The sequence below is a fragment of the Dromiciops gliroides genome, chromosome 5 (assembly GCF_019393635.1).
Source record: "Dromiciops gliroides isolate mDroGli1 chromosome 5, mDroGli1.pri, whole genome shotgun sequence".
Lineage (NCBI taxonomy): Eukaryota > Metazoa > Chordata > Mammalia > Microbiotheria > Microbiotheriidae > Dromiciops > Dromiciops gliroides.
The window spans coordinates 138,617,841-138,644,941 of NC_057865.1; the positions used below are offsets into that span (position 1 = coordinate 138,617,841).

The 27,101-nt window shown below is 37.3% G+C and overlaps 1 protein-coding gene across 1 annotated transcript in view; it reads left to right on the top strand.

Moving 5' to 3' along the window:
• Positions 1 to 5,790: 5,790 nt before the first annotated feature.
• The window catches only part of IMMP2L (inner mitochondrial membrane peptidase subunit 2), a 71,435-nt gene continuing 50,124 nt past the window's right edge, over positions 5,791 to 27,101 (top strand). Inside the window, exon 1 of the mRNA XM_043968688.1 lies at positions 5,791 to 5,830. Within this exon, the coding sequence (XP_043824623.1) occupies positions 5,806 to 5,830 (25 nt within the window). The 5' untranslated portion in view covers positions 5,791 to 5,805. The remainder of the gene's footprint in view (positions 5,831 to 27,101) is intronic.

Sequence of the window (27,101 nt, forward strand, 5' to 3'; positions counted from 1 at the left end):
GGGTTTAGAATGAGGAAGACCTGAATTCAAATATAGCCTCAAGCACTTACTCACTGTGTGGCCTTGGGCAAATCATTTAACTTCTGTTTGCCTCAGTTTCCTCAACTGTAAAATGGGGAGAATAATAGCACTTACTTTCCAGGGTTGTTGTGAGAATCAAATGAGATATTTGTGAAGTATTTAGCATAGTGCCTGGCACATACTTGATGCTATAAAATACTAACTAAATAAATAAACTGTCATATTTAGTAGTATGAATATATAGACAATTAGTTAATGTTTCATTCAAATTAATTCCTGATTATACTGGAAATGTTTGTGTTGTAGAGTAGTGTGTGATAAGGCTGGATAGCTAGTGTAGCATCAGATTTAAAAAGTTCATGAGGATTTTTGACATGATATAGTAGTAGGAGCCACCTTGGTTTCTTCAGCAAGACAGTTTGTTGAGAAGACAGAAGTAATGCTTTAGTAAGATTATTCTGGCAGGAGTATGGAGAACATATTGAAAAAGAGACTCAAGGGGGTGAGACCATTCAGGAGGTTGTTAGAAAAACTGAGTTGTGAGGAAAGAGGCAAATGGACAACTATACTATTTGTACTAGCATTACAAATGCTAAATTCAAGAAACATTTTGAAGAAAGAGTTGATGTGACATGGTGGTAGTTTGAACATAGTGGATACAAGTATGAGAGAAATTCAAGACATTGTCTCATCTCCCCCTTATTCTTCTCAAAAAAATTTGTGTAGTAAGCCTCAAGAAAGTAGCAGATAGATGCTAGTCTGTACCTGAAGGAGTTCAGACTTGAATGTAAGAGGCATTCCAGGAGGGTATGAAGAGAATAAGTAATTGTTATTCTGGTTCCAAAAATCCAGGGAAATTGGGGTCATTCTGAACCCCTCCTATGGAACATACATTTGTTTCCTAAAATTGTTGATGGTCTTTAGATAATTGAACCACTGGGGACACAGCAATTTCCATTTCTGGAAGACAGAAGTCTAAAACTTTCCAGCACTTAGTAAAGTGCCTAGTAGGTGCTTAATAAATGTTTATTGATTGACTGTTTTGCTAGACAGAAGACGAGTTTTAAGCCAAGAAGATAAAGGTTGAAGTCTTGCCTCTAACATATACTGACTGTGTGATCCTGGGAAAGTAATTTCTTGGTGCTCTAGGCCACTCTCTAAAATGCATCTAACCTGTATCAGCGGAGGGAGTTTCCTCACCTGAGTACCATATATTAATGAAATCACAGATCCAGTCCCCATTCTACTTGTGCTTTTTATTTATTTGTGAGGATTCAATTAAAAAGAATAAACTGTGTAAAATGATTTGCAATTTCTAACTGGAAATATACGTGCCAGCAATTATTATGATATCTATGTGACTTTAGGTAAGTTTCTCCATCCTTCTGAGGCAGCTTCATTTGCAAAAGGATGGTGTTGGTCTAGATTATCTCTAAAACCCTTTACAGGGGGTCCGGAATGAGCCTTCTCCTTCTATACCTTAATAATAATAATGCCAGGCCAGACTCAGGGACAGATTTTAAACTTTAGCTCCATACAGAAGGGGTTCTGAGCCAAGTCTTGGAGGTGTTCGGGGCCTGGTGGGAAGAGAGGTCCGCAGCCGGTGGGCGGGGCTCCCACGCTACGGGGCGGGGCTCCCACGCTACGGGGCGGGGCCTGGAAGGGGCGGGGCTCGGCGACCCCACTCCCGGAGGCTGAGGCGCCGTGTAGGCCGGGAGGTGGATCTCCTTGCCTCTGGGACGGAGCTGAGTTGCGGTGCCCAGGGAAAGAGGGGCAGGCTTGGGGCTCCATTTCTGGCCAGGTCTGAGGGTAGGGTCATAGTCACGGTCAGGTTCAGGCTCCAGGCCTAGGATGGGAATAGGGAGTCGCCGTTACCCTTGGCTGTCCGGGACGGTTGCGGGGGGCTGGGGGGGGGGGCGGGGCGGGAGAAGCGGGGTTGTCAGCGTCGGACGTGGCGGAGGCTGAGACAGGCGGTGCCTGTAGCTGCAACTTCCCTTTTCCTGCCTTGCACGTGTAGGTGTAAGTTAGAGAGAGTTCGACCTCGCCCAGCCTTCCTTCAGTAAACCTTTCCGCTGTCAAGCAAATCCCCCCCTCCCCCCGCGCCCCTCCACCGCTTCCCACCCCACCCTACTCTGCTCCCCTGGAGTGGTGGCGAGGTCTTCTAACTTCTGCAGTTCACGTGGACCTAGGGCAGAGTTCGCTCCTCAGGCCCAGTTTATTCCTCCTAAAGAGACGCCGCCTCCTGGTCTTGGGCTAAGCTTAGTTCCACGAGGCAGGTGAGGTCTTCGTGGGCTTTGGGACTTTTAAGGAGCTGTCTGTATCTTTTTCGCTTTTTAGGGACTTAGGTCACAAAAATAGTCACACCTTCTCACCGAGGAAGAACGAGAGGAAAAGTAAGGAGTTATTGGGCTAGCTCTTTACGAAGAAAGGGAAAGAATAAAGTAGAGAATTTGATTATGTGTGGATGGATTTTGAATTTCCCCTGGGGGAAGCTGGCTTTAGAACCTCAGTTCCCTCTAGAGAAGACCAGGCCCTAGAGATGAGAGAACACCCCCCCCCCCCTTTTTTGTGGGGCAGTGAGGGTTAAGGGATTTGCCCAGGGTCACACATCTAGTAAGTGTTAAGTATCCAAGGCTGGATTTGAACTCAGGTCCTCTTGAATCCAGGGCCAGTGCTTTTATCCACTGTGCCACCTAGCTGCCCCCAGGCTGCCTTTTTAAATAAGTTTTTCAAGATGAGTTTGGTAGCATAGAATGAGGTTGGGATTTGGAGATAGGATCTGGGTTCAAATTGTGTCTCTGCTACATACCTACTGTGCCTTCGGGTAAGTTACCTGGGTAACTTTGGGTTACCCAGATAAGTATCTGGGTATCACTTTCCTCCCCTGTTAAATGAGAAGGGGTTGGATTTAATCTCTAAAGGCCTTTCCAGCTCTAAATCTGAGCCTCATACACAACATTCCATCTTCTTGTCTTTGAATATAGTCTTCCACACACCTGGCAACACTGTAAGCTCTTAATACAGGCATTCACTTTCATTCCTTTGAGCCTTTGAATACATTTCTTTTTCACCTTTGCCTCTTAGAATCACCAGCTCCATTCAATGATCAGTTCAAGTGCCACCCTCTACAATAGGCTTTTCCTGATATTTTCAATATCAAGTACAGTGCCAAAACCATAATAAACCATAATAAAAACTTAATTCTTGTAGATTAAGAATCAAAAAGTGATGCATAACCGATGAAACTTATAAGGGTAATTGAAAATAGCCCTTGAACCTTAGGTAAAATGATAAAATAGAAATTTAACTTCCACAGTATCTTCATTCATTCATTCATTCATGTAGTCTTTTCCCTAGGGGTGGATCTTTTGTTCCACCATCATCTTGTTCCATCATCCAGTGAACAATTTAGTGTTTACTGAGACCACTGAGGCCTTATGATCTTTGGATTTAGAGTTTGAAGGGCTTTGAGTTCACCTCGTCCAAGTCCTTCAATTTAGAAATGAGGACCAAGTGAAGGTAAATGAATTGCTTAAGGTCACACAAGTAATAGGTAGCAGAGCTATAAGTTGAACTGGGGTGAAATAGAAACCTAATTTTCACATACTTCAGTCTAAATGTGGATTATTATTATTAACACCTTACAAATATGTGAGAAAAGACTCTGGGAGGCTAAGTAACTTTCAGAACTATGCAAATCTAAGACTTGTTCTACTTTCTTATTAATACATGAGGGTTAAAATAATGAGTAGCTGATTTTCATCTGAGGTGATTTTCAATTTAAAAGGTTGGTGTTTGTATTCTTATTACATGGGTGTGTGAATCCTCTGTTTTTTTTTTTTAACAACTTAAAAACTCTTGAAGAAACAGCCTTAAGGTCAGAATCAAAAGGGACTATTCATAAATCTGCTACTGCTTCATGGAGAAAAGGCATTTGGTACTGAGGAAGGGTGCCCTACATACAGCCTTTTTATTTTATTTTTTTCTTTCAGACCATCCATTAGCAGCAACCTTGTCTCCCCAGAACCCTACCTGAGAAGTAAATAGGCAAGGACTTGGTATCGATCTTTGAAAGTAGATCTTCAAGGCAGTTGTCACATTATATCTTCCCTCAAAGATTTTTCCAGAATTCTCAATGAGGAAAGAGTATGTAGTTTGTAGTATTGTCTTCTCCCCAGCTTTGCTCAAGGACTTTGCCAGTAGCAACCCCCTTCTCCAACAATCTCCCATTCCATTTCAGTGCTGTGTTGCATGAAACCTTTTTTTTTTTTTTTGGCAGGGCCATGACGCTTAAGTGACTTGCCCAGGGTCACACAGTTAATAACTGTCAAGTGTCTGAGGTCGAATTTGAACTCAGGTCTTTCTGAATCCAGGGCGGGTGCTTTATCACCACCTAGCTGCCCTCTATATGAAAGTTCTTACAGAAAAGTTGGGTGATTCTAATGTGGAGTAATGGGAATTGAGTTTACCTAAGAACAGAAATGTGGCAAACTAGCCTAGAGGTACAGATTATATGGGGAAGATGTAGAGTCTCTCTCTGTGGGAGTCTTAGTCAATTTTTGCTATTGTATTAGATTTGTTATCTAAATAGATTTGCATTACAGTCAGATAATTTCATTCCCCTCCAAGAAAGAACAATAAATGCCCATTGATTAGTTCAACACATTTATTTAGTGCCTAGCCTGCTATTTATAGTGGATAAAGATGAGGTTGGAAAGACCCAGGGTTAGGGATTTGGAACTTTTGGGGGTCTTTCTGGGTATCTTAACAAATGTTAATATAATGGCTTCATAACACTTTTCTTGGTAGAAATAAATGCTATTATGTAACATGCTACTTATAATTTTGGTCATAAACTCTGAGCTACCATAATAAGTTTTTTACTGAAGGGCTTATTGTAAGCTCAAAGGAATACCCAATTAAAAAAAATAGAGAATGTCAAGGAAATATAGACCATATTTGCCCCTCTAATTGCATGGGCTTGTGAACAATGTTTAACTTCTTTCTAACTTCAGGGCTTTAGTAGAGAGTTCTTAAGTTGTAAATATGGAAAATACATGCACACATATATACATATACAAACATGCATATGTATATTTGTATATCTCATATTTATAATATGAAGGTTCACGCAATGAAGTAATTAGTAAAAAATGATTCACAGCTACATGCACAGTATAATCATCAGTTCTCTTCATTTTAACTATTGGCTTTACTTTCCCTCTTCCTACCCTTCTGAAACAAAACACAAAGTTTTTTCTTTCTTTCTTTTTTTTTATTTGTCAGGCAACGAGGATTAAGTGACTTGCCCAGGGTCACACAGCTAGTAACTGTCAAGTGTCTGAGTCTGGATTTGAACTCAGGTCCTCCTGACTCCAGGGTTGGTGCTTTATCCACTACACCACCTAGCTGCTCCCCAGTTTTTTATTTCTTAAAAGGCAGTTGATCCTAGGCTAAATTGCAATTTTACTCTCTAGTTCTCCATCCTCTGCATTTTTCTCTCTCCCCATCTTTGAGGGAGGAAAGCAGTTTAAGACTAATTCACCCTCAAGTGTCAAGGATTTAGTAGATTATAATACCACAAACATTATGTAATAGTTCTATGCAAGGCATTATGTTAAGCCCTAGGGACACAAAGACAGAAATGAAAAACATCCCTTAACCACAAGGAATTTATATTCTGTTGGGGGATACAATATATAAACATAAGCAAATATGACATAATTTGATGGGTGAGGAGAACTGGATCAGAAAGGCTAGGAAGTGAAATGGGCCTGAGGCTTGATGAAATCTATGGAAGAGATGACTGGTGAGTTCATTCTTAAACTGGGGATACTGTCTTTGTAAAGCCACAGTAGAGAGATATAGAACACTGAGTTCCTGAGTTAACAAGTGGCCTGTTGAGCATGAATGTAGCATGAATTCAATATACTGTCAAAAGTGAATTTGTGATTTAATGTATAAATGATAACAATGGTAAGTATAATTTTCAAACCAAGCTATTACTTTTGAAAATATAACTTTTCTTATCCATTACTATGCTTGGAGTTTTAATAATGGCTTTGGGACCACTCATGATTTATTTGGTTATAGGGAATCAACAGGATAGAAATTTTACCATTTCATTTCTTTGGGAGTTTTCAAATGTAAAACTCAAATGGATAGGAATGGTAATAATAGCAACTATACACACACACACACACACACACACATACATACATATATACATATATACATAGGGGAAATAATTATAGGCACCAGTTTTGGATAAGCATATTAATTTATCAATATTATACCAGTGAAGGATTGAGCAGGTATCTCCCTAACTTCTCATAATCTCAGGCCATGTGCTTCAGAAGGCAGAGAGAGGGCTTCAACATGCCAGTTGGCACAAGCAGGAGAAAAGCCCCCAAAAGACCCATGTGGTCTACCAGAGAGACAGCATGTGGTCTCAAGGAGACCTGATTGGAGAGACAGAGACCATGTGGTCCGAGAAAGTTCACACATTATAGAAAAGAGTTCCTAGAGTACTTTAAGGTTTTCAAAGTGCTTTACATAGCTTATTTATTGAACTCACTTAAACAGCACTCCTCCCAGTGGTATTTACATTTTTAAAGATGTGAAAAGGTGCCAGTACTTTTAATTCAGAGCAATAAATCTCTGATAGTATGTTTTCAGGGACTGGGGCACCTGAGTTGGAGCTATAATCAGTCAGCAGAGCTTTATTATGGGATTATTATGTGCCACTATTTACTCCTTACTCAACTAGGCACTATGTGAGAAAATAATTGTTAATAATCACTATCTTGAAGGATCCAGTGATCTCCCCTTCTTTTTTAGTTGCTTTCTCCCCCTCCTCCCCCATCACCCCCAAAAAAGTCCAAGAACTTTAGCAAATCTTGTCAGGGCCAGTCCAAGGCTGCAAAAGAAATGTAGATTGATTCTTGTGTCTAGCTAAATTGAGTTGATGGTATTAAACCACACCTAGACTTTTGCATACTTCCCCATTAAGTCATGTAGAGTTATTTTAATTTGGACCACCCTCAAGGCACATCAGCCAATGGAATTGAATGATGCTAACCAATTAACTTTAATCAATGTATGACCTGCCTCTATCTAAAGAGCCTTAACCACTCAAGGGGTCACCATTTTGGCTCACACTCTGGCGCTTGATTATGCTCTTCCAAGTGGACCTTGAGACCATGTGCTGTCTCTGAGAGACAAATGGGTCTGGGGCTTTTCTCCTGCCTATGCTAACTGCCATGTAGTCAATTCTTTACTGGTATATATGATATGAATTAATAATAAATGCTTACTGCCAGAATGGGTGCAATAGCCATTAATATAGAAGTAGCAATAATTTTAGAAAGGACAGTTTAGCAACAATAATTTAAAAAACACAACTGGGAATAGAAAGAAAGACATAAAACAGCCTCTGCCCTCAAAGAACTTAATTCGTAATACACTTGGCAACATGTAAATAACTAGAAATATATGACTGAATAGATGGAAGGGAATCTGAGAGGGAGTAGGCACAAGAATTAGGTTGGGCAAAGAACAGCTTCCTATAGAAGGTGACATTTGAGCTAGGTATTGAGGAAGCCAGGGAAACTTAAGAGGCAAGATCAGAAGGCAGAACATTTAAGCCACATGGGACAGGTGGTGCAAGGGCACAGACAAGGAGATGGAATGTTGTAACAGGGAGTCCCTAGTGCTCATTGTGGGGAAGGGGGAGTGCTGTGACGTGGTTGGACTTGTTCCGAGCATGCAGCTAGGTGACACAATGGATAGAGCACTTGGCCTGGAGTCTGCAAGACATGAATTCAGTCTGTTTTCAGATACTAGCTGTCCCTAGGCAAGTCACTTAACCTATCTTTGCCCCAGTTTCCTCATAAAATGCGAATTATAATGGCATCTATCTCCTAGGGCTGATGTGCTGATCAAACAAGATAATAATTGTAAAGTGCTTAGCACAGTGCTTGGCACATAGTAAATGCTATATAAATGCTAGTTATCATCATCACCATTATTATTTTTTAGAAAATTCACATTGGCAGCTGAGTGGTAGGTGGATTGAAGTGTGGAGAGATGAGGCTGGGACACTAGCCAGAAAGCCATTGCAATAATTATCTATTACCACACTTTGGAGTTTTAAAAGTGATTTTGAGACCACTATTTTGATTTCATTGGTTATAGGGAACCAGTAGGACAGAAACTTCCTTTTCCATTTGTAGATACTTCTTCAATTCCCAGGCATTGCAAAGGTACATACAAGATGTGTTAAGGGTCTGAACAGGGTGATGAACTGTGTGAAAAGAGGGAAGGGAATATAAATAAGTGAAGTTGTGAAGGTAGAGATAAGATTTGTCAGTGAACTGGATATATGGCATGAGGAAGAGTGAGGACCTGTAGTGTGAGTCTGACTCACAAGTGGTGCTCTTGAAAATAATAGGGAAGTTCAAAAAAGGGAAGGATTTGTGGGGAAAATTATTTCTCTTTTAGACATGTTGAGTTTGAGATAGCTATGGGGCATCCAGTCTTCAGTTTCTAAAAGGCAATTGATTATTTGGTACTATATGCAGTTCAGGGGAGAGACTAGGGCTAGATATATAGATCTCAGAACCCTCTGCATAGAAATGATGATCGAACCATTGAGAGTGAGAAGTCCTCTGAACAAGTACCTATTCAGGTTTGATCTTTAGATGAAATAAAAGCACTGATAGGTCATTCAACAGTTAACAAAAGAATTTTTGTTTAGTTATAGCATAGAAAGGATTATCAATACGTATATTCCAGCTCTTTTCCTTGGGTAGATTCCACTCCCAACCCAGTACCTCCATATATAGAATTGCATCTGGTCTGGGTATTAGGGTCTGATAACTCATGTGGTCTTGGGACATCCTTCAATTCTGAAGGACACTGAGCCCAAAGGGTGGACCTTTTCATGCCCTTAGGTGACCAGGAAATCATATTGATATAACCAGGAAATACCAAGAAGCTGAATCAAGAGGGGCAGCTTGAGACTTGACCTCCTTTCTTCCCCGCAATCAATAGCTGAGGACAGCTGTTGCATGTAAGGGGTGGGGAGTGGGGGAAGGCTAGCCTAATTTGCTACCGGGAAAGATAGGAAGATCAATGGATATTGGTCCCATCACAGCTTCAATTAAAGAAGTGCTTATTTGAGGAGTAGCTTGTGCTCTTGAAAATTCTTGGACACAGCTTCCATATTATCATCGTGATGCTAAGCTGCATGTTCTATTTAATGTGTCTAAGGCTAATGGGTGCTGAAAAAAACAATTCTACAAAATTTCATTTTATTTTAGACATTGTGTTTCACTTCACCAAGTAGTACATATTGATACTAGTTAAATGATTATCAGCTCTCCTACTGTAAATGGTGACATTTCTATAAATTTGGTCTTTTGGGTTTAAGATGATGTTTGACTCAAATGACATCTTATTGAAGTTGAGTACCTGGTCAGACATGCATGTTTCCTGCATGTATCACAAAAATATCATCACTCTTAGTTAACAAGGAAAAGTATTTCTATCTTTAGGACATTTTTTGTTTGTTTGGTAGAATATATGTAGGAATACTTATAGGCAGTTCTCTACTTAGGAATGGGTTATGTTTCAATCATTCGTTTTTGTCAGTTGTTGGGCACTCAAACATTTCCTTATAAAATCACTGTTATAAATGGTGATATGCTTCTAGGCCACAAAAGCCTGCTTGGCCCATAATACACCTGAAGTATAGTACTATAAAACTTAACCACTGTTTATAACATTGTTTCTATGGGAAAATATATTTAAGACTTTCAATTTGTGATGTCAGTAATGTTTCTGTTGCAGCTATAATAACAGGAGTGGTGTTTCCCTCTGTCTCCAACTTCTCTTTTGTCCAATGCTAGGCTTTGGGCAGGAATTATATATTACCTCTAGGCTTTTGGTGGTGCTGGTGTCCATGGCCTTAGGTGCTTCACTCGATTCTCTGGGGTACTTTCACCACTGTGTCCTTGCAGCTTTCTCATCCTGGAAGATTCTTTCACTACCATATCTCAGCAGCTTTCTCACACTGAAAAATCCCTCTGTCTCTGCCTCCCTTTCCTCTAATTGGTCAGTTCTTAATGGAACTCCATTTTAAGGAAGGACCATGTTCACTTCATTTCTCCCTAGCCTCTGCTCCTGACTTGCCAGATTTCTTTCCCCACCATGACCTCTTCTGGGTACTTACTTCCCCATACCCTCCCTGCTGCCCTTTTCTAACTTGCTTTTATGTGTTGTTTTTCCTTATTAGAATGAATGCTCTTTGAAGGAAAAAATTGTCTTTTTTTTCTTTTTCTATAAGTATTCCTAGCATCTAGCACAGTGCTTGGCCCATAGTGAGTACTTACTTGATAAACGCTTGCTGACTTGACTTGATTCAAACAGTATGGAGGTGTTGGGGAGAATATTCGAATGACAGTTGTAGTACTGCAGCCCTGTTAGGATAGGGACTTCTTGGTGGGGCATAAAGTGAGAAGAGGAATTTAGCAGGAGGGATGGATGTCAGGCCTTTTCCTTGCTTCTAGGTCAAAACCCCAGAAAGATCACCTCATGCTTTCTCCTCAGGGCGGAGCTTCCCTACAGGGTCTTTCTCAGCAGGGTGGTGGCTTCTCACAGGTAAAAGTAGTCACTCAAAAGTCCTTAAGGAGGGGTAGCTAGGTGGCACAGTGGATAGAAGGCTGAGTTTGAAGTCAGGAAGACTCATCTTCCTGGGATCAAATCCAACCTCCGACACTTACTAGCTATATGACCCTGGGCAAGTCACTTAGCCTTATCTGCCTCAGTTTCCTGAGGTAAGATCATGGAGTCCAACAGGACTGAAATGACTAAACAACAAGAAGTCCTCAAGAAGCTCACTTTCCAATTCTCATCCATCCCAGTAAAAGAATTAAGAATTTCTAAAACCCTTTTGATTTTGGTCCTTTCTGGGCCCCATAATTAGTTTCTTCTGTTTCATGATTGCTCCTGCTAAGACTGTACCTTGTAAAGTCTGCCATGCCTGATCCTTTGGTTGCCTGCTTTATTTCATCTGGAGTGAGTCTAATAACTTGTCCAAGTAGCTTGTATACTACTGTTGTTTACTATATATAAGGAAGGCAAGAAAGGACTAAAATCCTCACCTGGTTTCCACTATTTCCTTTAGTTTTCCTATCTATTTTTTTTCAGCTTTGCCATTCTGAGAAGTACTAGTTCAGGGCAGTAGCTTGGTGGAGGCAAAGGGGATATGTTTACAAGGTTTGCCATGGACTTTTCCTATCTTCCCCTTTCCTCTTGCTGCCTCAAACTGTTATTCTGACTGGCACTAGAGTTAGGAGTGGCAGTATTTGAGGTTTTCTCTCCCATTCTTTACCTAGAAGCATCTAGGTGGCACAGTGGATAGAGTGCTATGCCTGGAGTCAGGAAAACCTGAATTCACATCCAGCCTCAGATACTTAACAGTTGTGATTAAGTCATTTAACCACAGTCAGCCTCAATTTTCTCAACTGTAAAATGGGGATAAATAATAATGCCTTCCAGGGTATTTTTGAGGATCAGAAGAGACAATATTTGTAAATCACTTAGCAGAGTGCCTGGCACATAGTAGATGCTTAATAAATGCTTGTTTCCTTCCTTTCCAGATACTAGTGAGAACAGTAGTGGTGGGGTGAGGGTAGGTCTCAGGCTATGGCTGTATAACTTCATCTTTTGGTTGTCTATGTGTATCATATCCTTTTACTGCACTGTGAAGTTCTAAGAGGGGTAGGGTAGGATAAACAAGACAAAAATAAATTTTATATCTTCTTCAGTACCTAGTACTGTGCTCTATACACAGTAGGCCAGTAATAAATGGTTACTGAATTGAATTCTGGGAGAAGGAAATCTGTTTGCTTGTGGTGATAAAAGCACTTCCAGAGGAAGTTTAAATTTGCTCTAGGTCTCTCACTGATTCACTACTACCAGTTTAATGTGTAGGGGGAAAACTGTCTACAGTATATAGGTAGAAGTATACTCTTAAAAGAATCTTGGAAAAAAACTTCATGCTGAACCACTTGTCTCATATTGAGTTACTAACCTTCTTTTAGTAATATAAAATACTAGTTTGAAACAGTTTGACAAAATATTTCCTAAATTTAGATGCCTCATTAGGAAGCTAATGTCCATCTAATGTTATATTAGTTATCATATGGAGAAGGACTTGGAAAGTTTCATGATTATGAGCATGGGAATTGTAATATTTTACTGGGACTTAAATGTGATTTAATCAACAGATTTAAAGCAAGAAGCAAAACATTAAAGAGAATATTGACAGTTAGATTTTTAAAAATCTGCTATGTTGGTTACACTTGAGTAAATATTTCATAAATTAATATTGTAAGTAAGGTTTTATAATTGTTGAAATATAAAGTTAAATTCTTTGTGTAAATGTTGAAGATAAAACGTTTCAAAATAAGTTCTTAGCTTTCTTCTTTCCATTTGTCATTTTATAAAATCGAACACTGATTAGAGGAATAAAGTACTTTAATCTCATTCTACAGTTAGTGTTGAGAGGGACAGCTAGGTGGCACAGTGGATAAAGCACCTGACCTGGTTTCAGAAAGACCTGAGTTCAAATGTGACCTCAGACACTTGACACTTACTAGCTGTGTGACTCCGGGCAAGTCACTTAACCCTCATTGCCCAACCCAAAAAAAATAAGGAAAGAAAGAAAAGAGAGAATTCAAGGTAACTGGGGAGTTTGGAAAGTGCTTGTCAGAGTGTATTATTGGAGAGGCAGGACGGTTGGCTAAGGGTTAGACTGCATCATGTTTTTCCCCCAGCTGCTCAGGCAACCAGCTGGCTATTCCTTGTCCATCCTGACAAGGACAGCATGTATTCTGTTAAGAGAAGCCTTAGATGATCTTGTCAGTGGCAGAGGAGGAAGAGGAACAGGATTGGTCCAGCATGAGTATGCCAGCAGATTCATATGTTATCTTTGAGATAGAGGGTGGTAAGAAGAACTTGGAATTGAGGAAGCAGGATGACTCAAAAGGAATAGATATGGTAGGCCTCTGTAAGTTTCGATTCAATTTCACAGACAATTCGCAAGCACCAGTGGCATGGAGAAAGCAATGCATTGGTACTAGATTCAGTTAGGAAGATTTAGTCTGAGGTTGTGCTTCAGACAGTAGTTTTAACTTTGTGACCCAGGGCATATCAGTGAACCTGTCTATACATCAGCTGTCTTCTCTGTGAAATGAGGGTGATCTGGATGTCTTCTAAGATCTCTTCCACCTTTAAATCTATGGTCTTATGAGCAAGACGCAGAAGCAGCAGTTAAGATAGGTGTTTTTTGATGGGAGCTGGATTTGATAGGAGCTGGTTGAGATTTAGTGGCCACAACAGGGCTTTGTTACTGCAAAATATGCTATTCTTCACCTCTCCATTTAATGTAGTCCATCCTTTCATTTGCCTAGATCTAGCAAACTACTATGTACCTCTTAGGATCTCAATGGATGGGAAACTTGGATTCAGTAGCACTGATTTCTGCACCTCATGTTAGCCAGCAGCAGGAGATAGAGGCAGAACCAAGCAGATATGACTGTTTCTCCTGTCTTCTTTGGCTAACTTATTCCTGGGTGTTAGCTTTTTTTCTGTTAAGTAATTGCTATTGAAGATATAAGGTGCCACAATAAAATTTCTAGGCACTGTGACAATTTGGTGCCCAGCATTTGTTGAACCTCAGAACAAGTCATTTACATAGCTCAACTCTTACAAGCTTTCTAATAGAGCACTAGTATGTATAATGGTGGTGGCAGGGAATGGCACTAATATTTTCATGCAAAGAGAAGCCCTGAGGATAAGGATAAACTTTCTATTTTATACTGCATCATATTATTTCTCAATATTAATAACAATAATAACAAGTGCATGAGAAGCTACTCAGAAAGGCATATTAATGGACTGGAGGGTTTCTGGTCAGAATCCATTTGGTTATACTACTTATTTGAATAAGCTCTTCTGTGCTCCAAGAAGATCTTTTCATCACACTATCTAAATGACAGAAGTCTCTAGCTGCCATCCACACGAATCATAAACCTTGAATCTGTGTAGTCTTGTTCAGAAGTTTGTTCTGAGAGAGAGGCCATTGCTATGGCACTTTGACACATGCCGTGTTATATGTTCTCAGTGAAAAATGGTTGTAGCGTTTATAGTCACCTTCTGAAGAATGGTCTTATTTGCTGCAAGTGGCCACATTGAGAATTTGTGACTGAGGCTTATATAATAATTCACATTCATCTACTGGATGGACAGCCTGTTTGCTACACTGGCATCTGGAGAATGTTAAAAGACCTAAAAGAAGACCACCCCCAAACATATTGGGTGGGCTTCTTATGGTCATATAGACTAGAGTCACAAGGTATAGATGAGTTGCATTCTTCACTACTGGAGAGAATAAACACATTGGACATCAAAGATCCATGAAAATATTAAGCTCTACAAAGTTTTTTCCTTGCAACAGCTTTGGGTGGTTCCTAGTATTAGTAGCTCCATTTTGCAGAGTGTAGGAACTTGATAGCAGTTAAATTGACTTGCTCAAAGCCACAGTGCCAGCAAATAGTGAAACTGAGACTCAAACCTGGTTTTCTTATTTCTGAGTCCAGTGTTCTTTCCAGGCTACTTCCATTTAGTAATTAACTCCTGCAAATGGGGAGTTGCTTAGTTAGCTCCTGGCTCATTTTATTCAAGTTGATTCTGATGAGCTTTACAGTGATAGTTTTTTAGCCCTTTCTTTCAAATCTACCGTTAGGAACTTGTAGCCCCTGATTCATTGAGAATAGCATTCAGCTATAGAATACAGGTGTGAAAGCTACTTCTTATTAAAGGTCTTTTATGCCACAAATGCTTTTAAGGCAGTTATATTGAAACTTTCTAAGTACTCCAGGCTTCTAGCTAGGAGGGCCACAGTGGTCTGTGCTAGATAGTAGATAGAAGACCTGAATTCTAATCCTTTTTTATATATGCAACCCGAGCAAGTCACTTAGTCTTTCTTAGACTCAATTTCCTTATCTATATAATTGGGATCATAATGGCACCTTATCTCATAGGTTTGGTGTGTAGATCAAATGAGATGATGTATATAAAGTGCTTTGCAAGTCTCAACAGTTGCCTATTGTTGTTCATTGCATTTTGTAGTTAGCTTTCCAATCCCCCCAAAACTACTAAATTATATTTAGTGCCATGGATATGTTTAAATATTATAGCTCCTAAAACTTTTGTGCCAACAAATCTGATTCTTCCTTCAGTGCCTAGAATGAGACAGAACTAGTGGAAATGCTTTGGAAAACAGAATGAAATAGTTTTGTGCAGATGAATTCTTCAGATGGAGGATATATTATTTTTTTCAGTTCAACTAAAATGTTATTCTAATTTAAAGTGCTTAAATAGAGCTGGGGTTGCCCTAATCAATTAAAATTTTAGAAAAACAGTAAACTTTAATGTTTGGGGAATCTCCAAGGTTCTTAGCTCAAGATAAAAGTGTAATTGGCTACTTTTGTCAATACAGTTGACAGCTGTATTGTAGTTTACTTTCCATATGTTTCTAAGCCATTAGTAATTGGAATGTACTTCTTTTCTATTACTTCCAAAATGTATTATATATCTAAAGGCAAGAAAATGGCATACCTTTATGAGTATGGATGAAAGTGTGTCTATAGTCAAATACCAATACTGGAGGACATCTGGGTAATCACAAAGGAACTGTCAATGCCAAAAAAGAAAAGGAATAAGCAATTTTTTTGCAGATGGGAATTTTTTTTCCTAGGGAGACCAATAATTGAATATCAATTTGTGATATATATTTGAGTTGCTTTCATTTGTAGAAATTAAGGTATATCTTAGTTGAGTTAACAGAATTCGGTGACAGAAGAACTAGCACTTTTGCCCCTAGCTCTATCCATGACTGGTAGGATTACCTGTTAAAAATTAATAAAGCTTTTCCATATTTTATTTTTGCCTCCATGAAATAGTCTTATCCAGATTTTAAAAGGAAGAATAAAGGAATTATAGTGGTTTAGCTAAAGGAAGGGATGTAAGCCCTTCATTTTAGCCAGCTTACGGTTTTTATTTATTCTAATATGAATAAGCTACTACACAAAATATATAAGGAGATGATGAGAGCGCAAGACCCAGATGACCTATTTATCCCAGGGTATTGAACAAATCGGTTGATGTGATGGCTATGATACCGACAGTGGTTTAAAAGAACAACAAAACAGGATAAGGCCTATAGGAGGAGAGATGGATAAAAATGGTTTTTGAAAAAGAGAATAGACAGTGGCTATTGGGACACTATGGGACAATGTGCTTGACTTGGATTCCTAATAAATTTTTAGAATATATTATTAAAGGGATGAATAGTGAAAGTTGGAAAAGGAAGTGGTGATCACTAATGTAACTTCCTTTGTGGGCAAGGATATAGGGGAATGTTATATATATAAGTTTACTTATGTAGCTTCTAATAAAGCTTTTATTAAGATTTATCTTGTGCCAAACACTGTGTTAAGTGAAATACTGCAATTCTGTGTATTTCTTTATGATGAATACTATTCAGAGTTTTAGGAGGAGGTAGAGGGATGGATGAACCACTACTTTTTATTCCCCCCAAGAACTTTTGAAAGGTTAGATTTTTGATCTGGTCAGTGAGGAGATATGGTCATTTGTATTTGGGCTCACTTAGCTAGGTTGATTGTAGAATAAAACAGCTTGTCTGAGGTAAGTTTTTCTACCTTGATGCCATTAATCACATTTCCTATTATCTCATAGATCATGAGTTTTCCCCTAATGTTCTTTGGCCAAAATAAGTCTGAGGGTATGGATATTTTCTGAAACATTAATTTATTAAAATATTGAGAGGAAAGGGAAGGTAAATATGTTTGAAACTTGATTTCAGAATTAGAAGCATGAGATTTCTCAGGAGCACTTCATCTTACTGAATGGCTAATGAATAAATGAGCTAAGTGCATGAAATTTTGATTCTTTACTGGTAAAGTTTGCAATCATATAAAAATTGATTTTAACATCTTACAGTGTCCTATTTTGAAAAAATAAATTAATTCAGATTAATGTAAAGATGTATAACTTTATGATATTTGTAGATTCAGTCTTTTGCAAATTAATATATGGAAAACTAAATATTCTGAAAGCACTGACTCATTCTCCTCTTTAGTTGTATTATATACATCTGATTTGTTTGTCAAGATACTGTGCTAATAATATCAATGTGACTGAAATTCTGGATTCAATTTCACTGTGTTCAAGTTATCTCAAAGACTGGAGATCTATACCTGGCTGGCTGTTTTGTAAGTACATACTGTTGGTCACTAGCTCACAGTTAGAAGGGGACCAGACCTTGAATAAAACTTGATTTTGAGTCTTAGTGGCATTATTTATTGTCACCTTGGGCAAGTCATTTCTGCTTTCTAGGACTGATTTTCCTTAATTGATAAAATACAAGTATTGGAATAAATGATCTCTGAAGTCTTTTCCAGTTTTAATGATCTCTGAATCTAGGTATGGATTAGAGTAAATCCCTCAGTGCTATTGGAAAAAAAAAGTACAACAATGCAACATTTACAAATGTTGAGTGATTCCATGAATGCCAGCATAGTGTAATAGATAGTATACAATATTAGATACTCTAGGATTTGGAGAGAAAGGATTTGGTTTCAAATTTTGATTGCTATCTGTGATTTTGGGCAAGGGACTAAAGATTCAATGTCATTGTCTGTAACACTTGCTCTGTGCTTTTTAAAGTATGAAGCAATATATAAATAAAGATGTTACTAGTAATATAAATATGATTAATGTACAAAATATATGTGTTTATTTTAGCCCTGGTTTTTGGAAAAAATAATTAGCAATAAAATTTTGACTTTCTTTTCATTCTTTCCTTTATAACATCTTTCATATCTTATCTTTCTTATCAGCCTACACAGGCTCTACCTTGTGGTTCAAGTACCCTTTACTCCTTGAGCCTAGACTACTGCAATAACCTCTTAGTAGGTCTTCCTGCTTCCTGCCTTGCCCTTTCAAGTTGATAAAAACAAAATTTGACTACATCAGCCCTCCTCCCCTCATATCTTCAATGTTTTTGGTTTTTTTTTTTATTAATTCCAGGTTAAAATATAAACTCCTTACCTTGGCATTTCAAGCCTTCCACAATCTGGCTTTACCTTATATTTCCAGTCTTATTTCACATTACTCACTTTTCTGTACTCCTTATTTTAAATCAAACTGGTGTGATGGCTGCTTCTTTTAACAAACATTCTATCTCCTGCCTCCTTGTCTTTGAACAAGTGGTCCTCCATATCTAGAATGCATTCCTGTCTAACTTCCACCTGGTAGAATTCTGTTTTATTCACAATAAAACTCGGGTGCCATCTCTTAACAAAAGATTTTTTTCTGATTCCCTCTTCTCCTTTCCCAGTTATTACCTTTCTTAGTCATGAAATTACTTTGTATATACTTTGTATTTATTTTTTTGTGTGTGTATACACACATGTGTATATTTGTAAATACATGTGTATGTAGCCTATATGTATGCACACACACACATATATATGTACAAATATAGATATAGATAGATAGGTAATAAAATGGATATAACACTGATCTTGGAGTCAGGAAGACTCGTGTTCAAATGTGGACTAAGACACTTACTAGCTGTGTGACCTTGGGAAAGTCACTTATCCCTGTTTGCTTCAGTTTCATCAACGATAAAATTTGGGTCATAAAAGTACCTACCTCCCAGGGTTGTTGTTGATCAGATGAGATAATAAGTGTAAAGCCTTTAGCATAGTTCCTGGCCCATAGTAAGTGCTATGTAAGTGTTAGCTATTACATACCACCTTCCCTGCCTCCCCATCATTGTATTTCCTTAGTAGATTGTAAGCTCTTTGAGGGCAAAGCTTGTTTTGTTTTTGTGTTTTGATTCTCATAAGCCATGCACATAGTAGACATTTAAAAAGTTGTTTGTTTTTTGTTTGTTTGTTTGTTTTGGCGGGGGTCACACAGCTAGTAATTGTCAAGTGTCTGAGACCGAATTTGAACTCAGGTCCTCCTGAATCCAAGGCTGGTGCTGTATCCACCGCGCCACCTAGCTGCCCCCCCATTTAATAAGCTTTTGAACTGAATTGATCTGCTTTTGTATTAATTTTTAAGATATATTCTGAGAATATTAAACATGAAAGTTGCAAGATGTAACTATTAGTATTTTTTTCTTGTAAATACTTTTTGACATTGTTGGACTTAGAAGGTTATATTTATTTTCTGGTATATTCAGTTTTACATTTTAGATGTTTTTACTTGAATGAGTATGGCTCTTTGAAGTACTTGCAAATTCAGCTATTAATGTGTGCAAGAAATTGTGCAGTTCTATATTGTTGGGAAATACACTTATCTTTCAGGTTTCTTTTGTTCCAAAAGTGACATTTCACATTAGAAGAGGCGATTGACTTTGCTAAATAGACTGTTCTGCATGAAACAAGGACTTTCAAGACTTATTAAGCCCAGTGACAGTTCTAATTAGATGTCCAAAAACTATATTTCTCTACTAATTGATGTTATTTATAGAAGCTGTGTGTTTTTCTCTCCCCCATTTGAAAATTTAACAGAAGCTAATGAGATTTGAGCATTTGCTTCACATTATCATGGATTAAATTAATCAAAATGTCCAAGTCACTGTTTCCAATTGTGTTACTTTCAATTTCCAGAATAACAACTAATGAAATGATAAGTCATTTCTTATAATATGAACACAGTGAGAATAATAAATAAGTGAAATGATAAAGATAGTTCCTTACATTTGGAACTCTTGATATAGTAATGCAGTTTTTTCCAAATACAGCAGAATTAATGTTCTTGGTGAGACTTTTGTTTCATCAGTTTCTCTAGAAAATTATTTATAGTTTTTCTTTCATTCCCTAAATATAGTTTATTGTGCTGCTGTCATCTTGTAATTGATTAAATGGAGTTATAGATTGGTAGTTTTTTGGAGGAAATTGGGTCAAAACTTTGACTGGTGTGAAGGGGTTACTATCTACTGTATTTTTTTTTTTAAGGTTAACCATTAAATATTACTCTCAGCATAAATTTAGAGTGTATGAAATAGCTTGCTATTTTTGTACTAAATACAGCATCCCAAATATGGTAACATATTGTCATGCTTTTAGCTTAAGAAAAACAAATCCACAAGTGAATCGTAGAAGATTTTGTTAATATTATATGTGTACTTTGAAACTCTCTTTTTCCAATATATTTTTATTTCATTAACTATTTCCCGATTACATGTAATTTTTTTTTTTTTTAGTGAGGCAATTGGGGTTAAGTGACTTGCCCAGGGTCACACAGCTAGTAAGTGTTAAGTGTCTGAGGCCGGATTTGAACTCAGGTACTCCTGACTCCAGGGCCGGTGCTCTATCCACTGCGCCACCTAGCTGCCCCTACATGTAAATTTTTAAAAACATTTATTTAAAAAAATTGAGTTCCAAGTGCTCCCCTTCCTCTTGCCATTGATTACACATGTGAAGTCATGTAAAAACATATTTCCATATTAGCCCTGTTGCAAAAAAAAAGAGACAAAAAACTCTCATGAAAAATAAAGTAAAAAAATATGCTTCAATCTGTATTCAAAATTTATCACTTCTCTCTCTGGAGGTGGATAGCATTTCTCATCTTGGGACCTTTGGGATTGTCTTGATCATTGTCCTGATCAGAGTGTCTAAGTCTTTCACAGTTGATCATCATTATAATATTGCTGTTACTGTGTACAGTGTTCTCCTTGTTCTGCTCACTTCACTTTGCTTCAGTTCATATAAGACTTCTCAGGTTTTTTTTTCTTGAAACCATTGTGCTCAAAATAATGTTCCGTCACAATTATTTACCACAACTTGTTCAATCATTTCACAATTGATGGGCATCCCCTCTATTCCCAATTTCTTACTACCACAAAAACATCTGCTACAAATATTTTTGTACAAATAGGTCCTTTTCTCTTTTCTTTGATCTCTTTGGCATACAGACATGGTAGTTGTATTGCTGGGTCAAAGGGCGTGCACTGTTTTATTGCTCTTTTATAGTTACAAATTGCTCTCTAGAACAGTTGTACTAGTTCTCAACTCCATCAATCATGCATTAGTGTGCCAGTTTTTCTACATGCTCCCCAGCAAGCATTTGTCCTTTTTCTTTTCTGTCATGTTAGCCAATATCGTAAATATAAGATGGTATCTCAGAGTTGTTTTAATTTTTATTTCTTTAATTGGTAGTGATTTTGAGCATTTTTTTTATATGATTATAGAGAATTTTGGTTTCTTTTTGAAGAATGGCTCTTCTTTTTATAAAGTTGTCTCAGTTCTATATATATATATATATATATATATATATATATATATATATATATGAGAGTTGGCTCCAGGCCAAAGACCTGCTGGACGCCCCCAGCTTTACTACAGAGATGTATGCAAGCAAGACTTGAGGGCTCTGAGAATAGACACTGGCAGCTGGGAGGAGATGGCCAAGGACTGCGCACGATGGAGTTTAGTACTCAGGAGCATCTTGCACGTACCTGAGATGGGCCTCCAAGCTCTGGAGGAAGATAAACGAATGAGATGCAGGAACAGACGGGTAACAGAGAGCTCAGTTTTCGGATGTCCTCATTGGGGCAGGAGCTGTGGCTCCCATATCGGACTGCATGGCCACACTGTGTCCTGTGGCTCTTCAAGGTACTGATCCATGGTCATCCGCGACTGGCGGAAGCCTACTATATATATATGAGAAATGAGACCTCTATCAGAAAATTCCATCCCCTGCCCCCTAGTTTCTTGGTTTTGTTTGTACAAAAGCTTTTGAATTTAATGTAATCAAAATGATACATTTTACTTCTTATGATCCTCACTATCTCTTGTTTGGCTATAAATTCTTCTCTTATTGATAGATCTGACAAGTACATTTTTCTATGCTTCCCTAATTTACTTATGATATTATTCTTTATGTCTAAATCATTTATCCATTCTGTCATTATCTTTGTATATGGTGTGAAATGTTGGTGTATGCTAGTTTCTGCCAAAATGCTTTTCAGTTTTTCTCAGCAATTTTTTTCAAATGGTGAGTTCCTATCTCCAAAATTTGCATCTTTGGGTTTATCAAATATTGGATTGCTATGGTCATTTACTATTGCATATTATGTATCTAATCTATTCCACTGATCTACCACTGTATTTCTTTTTTTTTTTCTTTTTTAGGCAATGGGGGTTAAGTGACTTGCCCATGGTCACACAGCTAGTAAGTGTCAAGTGTCTGAGGCCGGATTTGAACTCAGGCACTCCTGAATCCAGGGCCAGTGCTTTAACCACTGCGCCATCTAGCTGCCCCCACTGTATTTCTTAAGCAGCACCAGATTGTTTTGATGATTACCACTTGGTAATAGTTTGAAATCTAGTTCTACTAGGCTGCCTTCCTTAACATCTTTTTCACTAATTCCCTTGATATTCTTGAGTTTTTGTTCTTTCAGATGAATTTTATTATTTTTTCTAGCTCTATAAAATAATTCTTTTTTCCCCTTAAAAGTATTTTTTTCCAGTTCCATGCAAAGATAGTTTTCAACATTTGTTTTTATAAAATTTTGAGTCCTTACCTTCCTCCTCCCCAAGACAGTGAGCGATCTGATATAGGTTATATTTGTACAATCATATTAAACTTATTTCTTCATTAGTCATGTTGTGAAAGAAGAATCAGAACAACCCTCAAGAAAGAAAAAAAAAACAAAAGAAAAAGCAGTATGGTTCAATCTGTATTCATATTCTGCAGTTCTTTTTCTGGATGTGGAGAGCATTTCCCACCATGAGTCCTTTGGAAATGTCATTGTATACCTGAAAAAAGCAAAGTCTATCATAGAGGATCATCACACAATATTGTTGTTACTGTGTACATTGTTCTCCTGGTTCTGCTCACTTCACTCATCATCAGTCTACTTAAGTCTTTCCAGGTTCTTCTGAAATTTGCCTGCTCATCATTTCTTATAGCACAATAGTATTCCATTACATTCATATACCACAACTTGTTCAGCCATTCCCCAATTGATGGGTGTTCTTTCAATTTCCAGTTCTTTGCCACCACAAAGAGAGCTGCTATAAATATTTTTGTACATGTGGGTCCTTTTTCCTTTTTATGATCTCTTTGGGATACAGACCTAGTAGTGGTTTTGCTGGGTCAAAGGATATGAACAGCCCCATAGTACTTTGGGCATAGTTCCATATTGCTTTCCAGAATGGTTAGATCAGTTCACAACTCTATCAGCAATGCATTAGTGTTCCAATTTCCCCTATCCATGAGCAATTGATATCTTTCCAATTATTTAGATCTGATTTGATTTGTGTGAAAAGTGTTTTGTAATTTTATTCATATAGTTCCTGAGTTTGTCTTGGCAGGTAGACTCCCAAATATTTTATATTTTCTACACTTATTTTAAACAGAATTTCTCTTTCTAACTCTTGCTGCTGGTCTTTGTTGGTCATATATAAAAATGCTGATGATTTATGTCGATTTATTTTGTATCTTGCAATTTTGCTAAAGTTGTTAATTGTTTCTAGTTTTTTTTTTTTAGTGAGGCAATTGGGGTTAAGTGACTTGCACTTAACCAGATTTGAACTCAGGTAGTCCTGAATCCAGGGCTGGTGCTCTATCCACTGCGCCACCTAGCTGCCCCACTGTTTCTAGTTTTTAGTTGTTTCTCTAAGATTCTCTAAGTATATCATCATATCATCTGAAAAGAGGTCATAGTATATTATCCTGGTGATAAATTGCTGTAATTTCTTTGCTAATATTTTACTTACAATTTTTGCATTAATATTCATTAGGGAAATTGGTCTGTAATTTTCTTTCTCTGTTTTGGATCTTCCTGGTTTAGGTATCAACACCATATTTGTCATAAAAGGAATTTGATAGAACTCCTTTTTCACCTATTTTTTCCACATTATTTGTATAGTATTGAAATTAATTTAAATGTTTGGTAGAATTCACTTGTAAACCATCTGTCTCTCTGCTGATCTGTGCTGTGGTCAAGAGCCTCCTGCTGACTTTCCCCTCTATGCTGTACTAAGCTGTGTGTGCTCCGCTTTCGCTCAAGTAAGATAGACCTTTCCTGAAGTCTTCTAAATTATCGCAAAGTGGAATATTGTTTTCCTCTGTCTTTTTGTAGATTCTATATCTCCAGAATCCATTTAAAGGCTTGATTTACTGTTGTTTTTGAGGGAAACCGGAGAGCTCAGGCAACTTCCTGGGCTTCTCTCTGCCATCTTGGCCCTGCCTCCTCTAAAAAAGAATTTTTTAGTAGTTTTGTTGTTGTGGCACTGAATAAGCAAATTTGGGTAAAATTGTCATTTTCATTATATTGGCTTGGCCTATGTGAACAATTAGTATTTCTCCAATTGTTTAGATTTATCTTTATTTCTGTGAAAAGTGTTTTGTAATTTTGTTCATAGAGTCCCTGAATTGGTCTGGGCAGGTAGATTCTCAAGTATTTTATATTGTCTAAAGTTATTTTAAATGGAATTTTTCTATCTCTTCCTGCTGTTTTGTTGGTAATATATAGAAATGGTGATTATTTATGTGGGTTTATTTTGTATCCTACAAATTTGCTAAAGTTGTTTATTGTTTGAAATCTTTTTCAAACTAATTCTTTAGGGTCCTCTAATTATACCATCATATCATCTGCAAAGATTGTTTTGCTTCTTCATTGCTTATTTTTATTCCTTCAGTTTCTTTTTTTATCTTACTCCCATAGCTTCCATTTCTAGTATTGAATAATAGTTGTGATAATGGAATCCTTGCAATGCCCCTGATCTTACTGGGAAGGTCTCAAATTTAACTATATTGGAGGTGGCTAGGTGGCACAGTGGATAAAGCACCACCCCTGGATTCAGGAGGACCTGAGTTCAAATTCAGCCTCACATGCTTGACACTTACTAGTTGTGTGACCCTGGGCAAGTCATTTAACCCTCATTGCCCTTCCCCTCCCCCAACTGAACTATATTACAGATAAAGCACGCTTTTGGTTTTAGATAGTTACTACTTATGATTTTAAGCAAGGCTTTATTGATTCCCATGCTTTCTAGTGTTTTTAATAGGAATGGTTATTGTATTTTGTCAAAGGCTTTTTCTACATCTATTGGTATAAATCATATGGTTTTTGTTATTTATATGGTCAATTATGCTGTTAGTTTTCTTAATATTGAACCAGCCCTGCATTCCTAGTACAAATCTCCCCTGGTCATAGTGTATGATCTTTGTGATATATTCCTTTAATCAAATTGCTTGTGTTTTATGTAAAACTTTTTTTCATATTCATTAGGGAAATTGGTCTATAGTTTTCTTTCTGTTTTTGTTCTCCCTGGTTTAGGTATCAAAACCATATTTGTGCCATGAAAGGAATTGGGTAAGCCTTCTTTACCCATTTTTTTTCTTTTTAAAAAATAATAAACATTTTTTATTTAAAGTTTTGAGTTCCAAATTTTATACCTCCTTCCCTCCCCCCTCCTACCCTCTCCCCGAAGTGGTAAGCAATCAGACATAGGTTATACATGTGCAGCTAAGTTTCACCCATTTTTTTCAAATAGTTTGTGTAGCATTGGGATTATTGTTACTTAAATGTTTGGTAGAATTTACTTGTCAATCCTTCCAGTTCATGGAATTTTTTATTAGGGAGTTCATTGGTGGATTGTTTTTTTCTAATACATAGTTATTTAAGTATTCTATTTCCTCTTCTGTTTATGTGTACATTTTATGTTTTTGTAAATATCTGTTTTGCTTAGATTGCTAGTTTTACTGGAATATAACCAATGGCTTATCTATTTTATTATTATTTTTTTTCTTAAAACCAATGCACAATTTTATTAGTTCAATGGTTTGTTATTTTTACTTTCAATTTTATTAATCTCTTCTTTGGTTTTCTGGATATGCATTTTGGTGTTTAACTGGGGATTTTCTAGTTTTTTTTAGTTGTATGCCCAGTTCATCGATCTGTTCTTTTCCTCTTTTATTAATGTATACATATAGAGATATAAATTTCCCTATTGTCTCATTGTCATGAAACTATTGATCATTTCTAGGGTTTGTTCTTTGACCCACTTATTCTTTAGTATTGGGCTATTTAGTTTACAATTAATTTTTGTAATATTTGCTTCCATGGCCCTTTATTGAATGTATTTTTTTCCTGCATTATGGTCTAAAAAAGGTGTGTTTAATATTTCTACTTTTTTGTGTGGAGTTTTTATGTTCTCATATATGTTCAATTTTTGTGAAGGTGCCATGTACATTTTTCTCCAGAGGCCCATCATATCTAACTTTTCTAAAATTCTATCCATCTCATTAACTTCTTTCTTATTTATTTTATTGATAGATTTATCTAGCTCTTAGAGGGGAAAGTTAGTCTCCCACTGTTATAGTTTTATTTTCTATTTCCTCCTAAGATTCATTTAACTTTTCCTTTAAAAATTTAGATGTAATGCTATTTGATGCATAAATGTTTGTGTTGATATTACCTTATTTTCTATGGTGCCTTTTAGAGAGATGTATTTTTCCTATTTATCTCTTTTAATTGTATCTATTTTTTTGCTTTTGCTTTGTCTGAGATCATAATTATTACCCTTGCCTTTTTTTTGCTTCAGCTAAAGCAAAACAGATTCTGCTCCAGGCCTTTATTTTCACTCTCTGTGTGTTTCTCTGTTTCAAGTATGTTTCTTGCAAATAAAATATTGTTGGATTCTGGTTTCTAATCCATTCTGCTGTCTGCTTCCCTATTATGGTAAGTTCATCTCATTCACACTCACAGTTATGATTACTAACTGTGCATGCTCCTCTCTCTATTTTCTTCTGTTTCTTCTCATTCTCTTTTGATCTTTTCCCTCCCCTAAAGTCTGTTTTTCTTTTGACTGCTGCCTTCTTTTATCTGACCTCCCTTTTGTCATCACTCCCTTTCTCTTATCCCCTTACCCTCCTACTTCCCTATTGGGTAAGATAGATAT